The sequence below is a fragment of the Acipenser ruthenus genome, chromosome 5 (assembly GCF_902713425.1).
Source record: "Acipenser ruthenus chromosome 5, fAciRut3.2 maternal haplotype, whole genome shotgun sequence".
NCBI classification, from domain to species: Eukaryota; Metazoa; Chordata; class Actinopteri; order Acipenseriformes; family Acipenseridae; genus Acipenser; species Acipenser ruthenus.
The window spans coordinates 33,634,401-33,642,668 of record NC_081193.1 but is presented as its reverse complement, the minus strand read 5'-3'; the positions used below and the strand labels follow the sequence as shown (position 1 = coordinate 33,642,668).

The window sequence follows — 8,268 nt, the reverse complement described above, 5'->3', positions numbered from 1 at the left end:
AGAAGGTACATTTAACGATTAAACATATTTAATTACAGCTTTATAAGGAAAACAATAATGTATGTAGGTCAATGTAAAATGTGGAAAGTCCGCTGCTTGATATATTTTTCAAGGTACTGTTTCTTTAAAACAAACACCAGTGTTTTGAGGTTTCCCACGCTTCTTGAAAGCCACCAGTGTTTGGCTCCAGCACTATAAGGCACAGCCAATCAAAAGTAAAGATTTATTTGGCGAGGGCCGAGCCAAAATGAAATTTAGAGTACTTTGGGCGTGGTCTTGTTTTTTTGGGGGGGGCGTAACTGACAGGGAATGGGCGGGAGCTTTCCCTGAATCCGTGATTGAGGCTCCGCTGTTGCGTGGGAAAGAAGTTCATAGAAATTTGTGAGATCACCAGTGCAAGTCTTTATTTGGGTGCACCAGCTTATACTGCTTCAGTATTTCAATTTTCGTTTAAAATCATTTTCAACTCGCTGTAACGATGAAGAGACCCTGTGAGGACACTACTTCAGACAGTGACATGGACGAAAACATAGATGTTGGGAGTGAAAATAACTATTCAGGGTGAGTGCTGAGTTTTGCATTTATTTACTATTTACCAAAGAGCTTCCATGGAATACATGGTTTACAACCATTTAAATGACTATAGTGTTAAGATGTACACTTTTGATTAAAAAAAAAAAGGTATATGGAGATGCATAGCTAGTTTCCCTAAGTACAACTATAACGTTCTGCCAAGTGCAGAATGCTTATGCTTCAGCATGCCTGTCACTTCAATTCCCCTTAACCAACTCAACTAGAGCTGCCCACTTTACTTCAGCTGCCGATCCAAATGATTTGAATTATTCATTAGCTGTAACTAAATAAACAAGGTGTATTGTCGCATCCATTGACAAGAATCAAAGACACACGGACAAAAAGTGTCAATAACCAGAATATATGAATATGATCATACACCATAATGTTTGCTTTGTATGTGTCACATACGTAATTCAGGTCATTGTTTTAATTCAGTCTTTGAGAATGTACAGTAGGTGTTTATCAGCTTCATTATCGAAAGTAGTCATCTTTCCCAAGCAAGGCACTCTCTTTGAGATTCAGGATCACGTTTCGTTTAATCAAGTTCAGAAAATAGATCTAATAAAGATTATGAAGCACAATTGTTTTGTTTTTTTTTTTCCCCGACGCAGTTCTTCCTTTTTTTTAACAGGCAAAGCAGTAGCTCTCTCATTAGATCCAACTCCCCCACAACAACATCCCAAGTTATGGCGAGAAAGAAAAGGAGAGGGGTACGTGTTAAATTTATTCTCAGATACTGAGACAGTGGATTTATTTATTTATTTATTTATTTATTTATTTTTTGGTCGAACGATAAAGTAGACTATATATTAATTCATTGTTGAAATAACTTTCTTAATTTATTTTTGTGTAATTAATGTTTAGACTGGAAAAAGGTGACATCTTGGATTTTTCTTTGCAGATTATTGAGAAGAGAAGGAGAGATCGTATCAATAACAGTTTATCAGAATTACGTCGATTGGTTCCCACAGCTTTTGAAAAACAGGTTTGTACACTATTTTTTTTTTCCTATTCATAATAATCTGTTAATAGATGCAGCTAAATGTTACGTTTTTTGAAAACAAAAAAAAAACACAGTTGTACTATATTATAATAATTTTCATATCCGTGTAAAAGTATATACAAAATTGTTAAAAAGTTGCAAAAAATGAAGTATTTTTTTGTTTACAAAATTATTATTATTATTATTATTATTATTATTATTATTATTATTATTATTAAACAGTACAGGCTTTATAACACACAAGAAGAACTTTGCTATGCAGTGTAACAGTGCATGAACATGAAATGCATAAAATGATAAAGTAAAGTTCCATACAGGGTATTTTTAATTTTCTTCATTTCATTTGTATCTCCAGGGATCTGCGAAATTAGAGAAAGCGGAAATATTACAAATGACGGTAGATCATCTAAAGATGCTCCAGGCAACCGGAGGTAAAGGTAAGGAGTTCGTTGACTGGCTTTCTTTTTTTTTTCTTTTTTTTACTTTGTAGTGAAATCCGAGCAAACAGCCCTTTGACAACATTAAAGGAGTGGAAATCAATGCTAATGGCAGGATTGAACTCGTGGGAAAGCGCTGCTGGGACAAAAGGAGCACTTGACCCTGAGCTTGTGTTTGCTTTCATGACTCTGTGGGAGTAAAGAAGGCTTATTCACACAGGCAGCCCAGTCCGGGGTTTGTTTGGGGTTTCCGAACAGCGCAGAAATGTGCCCAGGGAGACAAAACAAACACACCAACACATTTTAGCATAAGCGGGGTCTGTTTGGGTACATGCTTCCATACTGATCATAACTAAAGAATATTTGAACTGGATTATTATTATTATTATTATTATTATTATTATTATTATTTTTTTTTTTTTTTTTTTTACAATAAATATTAGCCTAAATGCTGGTAAACGTTAGAGCCACTGATACCTAAATATTGATGTATGTTTGTTTGTTTTTACTTTTCATTTGCAGGCTTTTTTGATGCTCATTCTCTGGCTATGGACTTCATGAGCATTGGTTTTAGAGAGTGCCTAACAGAAGTCGCCAGGTACCTTAGTTCGGTTGAAGGGCTGGACACAACTGATCCCCTGAGAGTTCGTTTGGTTTCCCATCTCAGCACCTGTGCCTCCCAGCGGGAAGCAGCCTCAATGACTTCATCCATGGGGCATCACCACCACCCACTGCACCCTCATCACTGGACAGCTGCTTTTCATCACCTTCCGGCAGCAATCTTTCAACAAAACGGACTTCCTTCCTCGGAAAGCGCCAGTAGCAGGATCTCAGAAGTTTCACCACATGGTTCTGCACTGCTTACAGCTACTTTCGCTCACTCTGACTCGGCCCTCAGAGCCCCGCTAGCTGGCAGTGTCGCGCCCTGCGTCCCACCGCTGTCTACCTCCCTTCTTTCCCTCTCAGCCACCGTTCAAGCTGCTGCCGCGGCTGCAGCCTCTGCTTTCCCACTTTCGTTCTCAGGGGCATTCCCAATGCTCACACCCAGCGCTGCGGCAGCGTCAGTAGCTGCTGCTGCTGTCAGCCCGTCAGCGTCAGTCTCATCAACTTCAGGCTCTCAACAAAGTAGCAATGGCGGCAGCAATAAGCCTTATCGACCATGGGGGACTGAAGTTGGGGCATTTTAATGTCTGTGCCTAAATTGAACTTTTCAACTCAGATATTCGTTTGAGATCTTCCATCGCCGACCTGTTGATTTTGCAACAAGTGTTTTTAAGGTCATTTTCCTTCCAATTTTAAAAGTTCTATAAATACATTTTTTCACTTTATTATTTTTTCAAGTAATGTAACCAACCTGTATGTCCTCATTACTTTACATGGGAGAATGTTTACATGCATTATACAAACTGGACAAACTATATATGGCTAATACTAACTATGTTATTAGCAAGTGGATTAAAAACATATATTTTTTGGAACACAAGCAAAAAAAAAACAACATACAGAAAGAGCCTTTGTCCCCCTTAAACTTCTTGCAAGAGTGACCTTTTTGTCTGAAGATAAACTTTGTTGTATAATCTGGACTGGACAAGTGCACATGATACTTGGCAGCAACAGCATTGAGGGCTGGATTACTGTCACCACACTTTTTAAACACTTGAAAGAGAAGGTTATACAGTGAAAATGGTATACCAGATGCAGTCATTCAAAAAAAAAATTAATGGACAGAAACAAATTATAAGCAACTAGAATCACACCCATTTGGACTCTTGTTCTGCAGTTCCCCAGATTTGGCATTTCACATACAAGAATGTATCAGTCCATGTGTTAGACCCCTAAAAAAATCACAAAAAGGTACAAAAATATATTTGATCAAACTTGTGCTTTTAAATAGTCAGGGGGAAGTTTGGAGTTTGACAGTAAACCAAAAATGTTTTTTTTTTTTTTAAGATAATCATTTAGCAAGATTCTGATAAATAGCTCTAAATGCTTCAACTCATGAACTAAAAATATGTAAATATGTAAATATGTGAGAACAGAGGCTAGAAATTATATTAAATATAGATACTTGCTTTTATTATGATGCACTGTATTTCTCTGCTGTGTGGAGAAAACATTGAAAACTTTTTACAAGACTGTAAATTAAACATGAAAAAATGACTGACAAAGGACTTTGACATATTTGTTGTTTAGGACACTACTGTAACTTTCTTTGCTTTTTGCCCTTTCTTTTGACCAATTATTTGTAACCCCTTTTTCTATGCAAACAAAGGTCTGCAAATATCACTGATTAAAAAACTTCTTTTTGAACATGTGGGTGCCTAGGATGTCTTTTTTTAAAAAAAGAATAAGCGTGCGCGTGAAAGTGCGTGAACGTGTGTTTCTATTACAGCTTGATATTTGAAATGGTACACTCTAAAAAAAAAGTTACATGTTACATTTCTTAATAAGGACACATATGTTTAACACAAACTTTGTGAAATTTGACCTTTGTTCTTGCATCAAAATAGGGCCCAAACTTAACCATGTTTTTTATAGTGTAACAAACAAACATAAAAATTACTTATCTTGACAATATAAAACGCTTATACATGTATCATACAAAGTGTAGGCATTTTTAGGCTAGTTAATGAGAAAAATGTCAGGCTATTACTGGATTAATGATGTTCATTTTATTTGAAATATAATAAATTTGAAATAGCAAACATTGCTCATAATCTCAGTTCCTAGGAGCACCAAAATCCCATTAAAACACATGACCTTACTTTCATCCCGATGACATATTGTAGTTTAAAATGGACTCATCACGTAATTGCTTGATAACCTGAATATGCTTTCTTCATTCTATTACATAAATATGTTTTCCACAGACTTCAGTTGATATTTAATGACCAAGCATGCATAAAAGATAACTTTTAAATAAAATGCAGATTCAAACACAGTAAAACACAGTTCATCAGGAAGATAAACTTCTTGGTATCACTGTAGGTACCTAAACATACTGTTAAAAATTTAGGCAACACATAGAAGCACAACAACAACAGTCCCTCCTTCTAAGATGGACCTTTATGTGGTACTAATCCACTCTCTTTATCCCAGGGTCTGTTAGAGAGATTTACATTAGTAAATCACTGTCAGACCATTAAATTCCTTAAGAGAAAAAGTATCAGCGTTACCAAGAGAATGGGGATTACGACACACAGCGGCTGCTGTCCATTGACAATCATGGGAACAGAACTGGGTAATAAATCCCCGGGTTATCAGGTTTATACTAGCTGGTTCTCACGGCGTAGTCATTTCTTTGATGTGGCCGTCATAAAACAAGGGCACCCATGGTCAGTAGCCGAAGAAACGTCAATGAACTTAAAGAACATTGCGTTAACACCAAGCACTGGGGCAATGGTTTTATTGCTTAATAGAAAAAGTTGAAACGCTCTTCATGTAAATGTAACACTTCACTTATTTAAAAATACAAGTTATAGGATTAGAGATACATACTGCAAGTAATGGATGCTTTGTCCCGGATCAAATATAGAACAAAGTGTATTTTTCAAACAGATTGTTTTTGGCAGCAAATAATAAGGGCTTGATCAGTGATCTGTTATCATATTTTAATATACAAATTAGGATCATTATTTCAAGTGTATTCCTCAAACATCTTTTTGAGCCTTGTATATTTTAGTAGAAAAACTAGCATTGACTTTTCACAACATGTCTTAAATGAAGCCTCAGATTTTCATCTCTAATGACTGCAAGCTATTCTCAATTGTATCATTACATTCTCACAACAGGCCAAATACTTGACACAACTAACTAAGTGGAGACACATGAAGGCCTGAAGGGACAGTGAGGGGGGAGGGGGGGGTCTCTAGTTTACAGCAGTAAAGGGATAATACTCGTACACTGGGGGGGATGTTAGTGTATTCCGTCATGTTCCATGGACTGAAAGTAATGTCTCTTTCTATCTCCAGCGAGGGACACATATTCCTGGCACCAGGGAGGTTTGTTTGTACATACAATATGTCACATTATACATCTAGATATATCGAGAGAACCAGTCATCAAATTGTGATGACATTTAATATTGAGTGACCTACTTATTCATGGGTTGCAGCTTGTGGTAGGTTGGGCATACAGTAGTTTAAAAGCTAGTCAGCTCAAATGAATTGAATGGTGGGGCATTTACTCCAGGCTTCAATTAACTCCTTGTTTAAAAAAAAAAAAAAAAAAAAAAAAACATTTAGTAATTAACTACTGTGGCTCTTTCAGTTGATTTTATAAAACATTAACTTGGAATGTTCTCCTTTCAAAAAATAATTAAAAGACATTTGGATGTACATTTGTTCAAAAAATAAATGACATATCTACAGAAAGCTTTAATTACATTGTTTGAATTTTGATGAATCTAGTTCATGGTGAATACTGATTTCTGGCTTGTTCACCTGAAAACTTGGCATGGACATTTGATACGAAAGGTTATTGAACCTACATGCAGGTCACACCATATTGAGGATCACTCATATTTATAAGGTCATATGTATTTTTCACAAGGTGCAATACCCTTTAACAAGAATTGGGTAGTGTCATTTACATACATTTTCTGTTTTTTACATTGTTTTTACATAAAAAAATTGTTTAACATGTTACTATACAAAGTTCAAAAACATTTTTTTACACAGTTAATTATTCTAATAATAAAATAATGTTTTTATTTCAGTGATTTTAGGTTTTATTTTTTGACATCATCATTCTTTAGGTCAGTGATAATCTCAAGTCATAAGGGCAGTGAGAACACAACAACCATATCATGAAATGCCATTTGTGGCATTCAGTGAAGTATATGCTTTACAGTGCATTTCTCACAAATCAGGAATGCAAATACAGTAATCTGGGTGCATCAAACTAAAAAGTTGCTCACTGATTGTCCACTGCTCCGGGAGTATATCAAGTGTATCACTCTTTTCTCCTGGAATGCTCTTGGGTGAATCCATTACCTACCCAAAAATCAGACACAGCACTCCATTGCACTGCAACATACCAGGTTATCCAGATAGAAACTCAAAGCTCAGTCAATATTTCTTCAAATACTGAATTACTATTTATTTTCACTTTCAGTTGAATTCTCCCAGAACTATTTAACTTTGCAGAAAGTCTACCCAAGAATGACTAATTAGATAGCTTAATACTGATAAATAAAAATGAACATACATACACATACCAGTAATATATATTAGATTAGTTTACTGGTCTGCTGTTTTGAGTGAAGTTCTCTTCTATGTGGAGCTCTCTCTCTTTGTGGTAATCTGTTACCACCATAGTTACCTAATAATATGTGCTCATACCGAATCAGTGGTTTAAAAGATATTTAAATTGAATGAAGTTTCATGTGTCAATGAAGGGTCCTGTTTAGAAGCAAGTGTATAAAACAATCAAGAAACTACCAGTGTTTTTGGGAGGTGAAATCCTTTTTTTTTAAAGCTTTGGAGTGAGATTTGATACTGTACTTCCTAAACTTATTTTCAGTCAAACAAATTCAAAGTTCTATATAATGTTACATGTACAACATTAGACATGTTCAGGCTAGACAATCTCAACATGCTTTTCAAAAGGAGTAAAAAACTATGTTGCCAAATAGTTTTTAAAACCTGATATAGGCCACTAACTGTGTGTTTTAAAAGGGGACCAAAAGTGGTACTCGACAACATTTTAAGCAGTGTCCTTGTTGAATAGTCCAGTGGCAGCTGTTTAAAGATTTATTCAAATATTACTGTTCAATTGTAAACATGAGCACAGAAACAGAACCACATTAATACTTCTATGTAGTATTTCACACCAAAATGCCTTTATATGTTAACCTATTAAGTGTGGTTCGGGGGGTGGGAGCTAGGCTTCTCCCTATCCTTTGAACTCATATCAGCAATCAAATCTACTTCCTATTTAAACCATTAGTCAACACTGTATACTTCAATCTTGTGTTTTTTCGTTTGGTTGTTAACCTAATCTTTCTTTCTGTGTAAAAAAGAACATATTAAGTATGGAGCACTTACCGCACAACTCTTCCTCGGATTCAGAGGTCTCTGAAGATCACTTCTTGTCTGTATCACAACATTCTCCGAGAGCTTTTAACCCAGGATCTGGTCAGCTCACCACTCTTCTCTCTATCAGGCGTCTCAGTAACGTCCGAACAGGTGCCTCCCGAGCAGGACACCATACCACTACCCGCCGTCCAAAGAGTCAATCCCCATCAATCAA

The 8,268-nt window shown here is 36.0% G+C and overlaps 1 protein-coding gene across 1 annotated transcript; it reads left to right on the top strand.

Moving 5' to 3' along the window:
- Nucleotides 1-341: 341 nt before the first annotated feature.
- On the top strand, nucleotides 342-4,326 carry LOC117402629 (hairy/enhancer-of-split related with YRPW motif protein 2-like). Its single transcript, XM_034003965.3, has 5 exons — nucleotides 342-561; nucleotides 1,208-1,286; nucleotides 1,478-1,561; nucleotides 1,935-2,016; nucleotides 2,539-4,326. The coding sequence occupies exons 1-5, from the start codon at nucleotides 479-481 to the stop codon at nucleotides 3,201-3,203; spliced, it is 993 nt and encodes a 330-aa protein (XP_033859856.2). The 5' UTR covers nucleotides 342-478; the 3' UTR covers nucleotides 3,204-4,326.
- The last annotated feature ends 3,942 nt before the right edge of the window (nucleotides 4,327-8,268 follow it).

Excerpts from the sequence above, each read along its gene's own strand:
- LOC117402629 (XM_034003965.3), top strand. The coding sequence starts at position 479 with ATGAAGAGACCCTGTGAGGACACTACTTCAGACAGTGACATGGACGAA. Across the intron at positions 562-1,207 it reads AGTGAAAATAACTATTCAGG|GCAAAGCAGTAGCTCTCTCA; the intron begins GTGAGTGCTGAG and ends TTTTTTTAACAG. Across the intron at positions 1,287-1,477 it reads CGAGAAAGAAAAGGAGAGGG|ATTATTGAGAAGAGAAGGAG; the intron begins GTACGTGTTAAA and ends TTTTCTTTGCAG.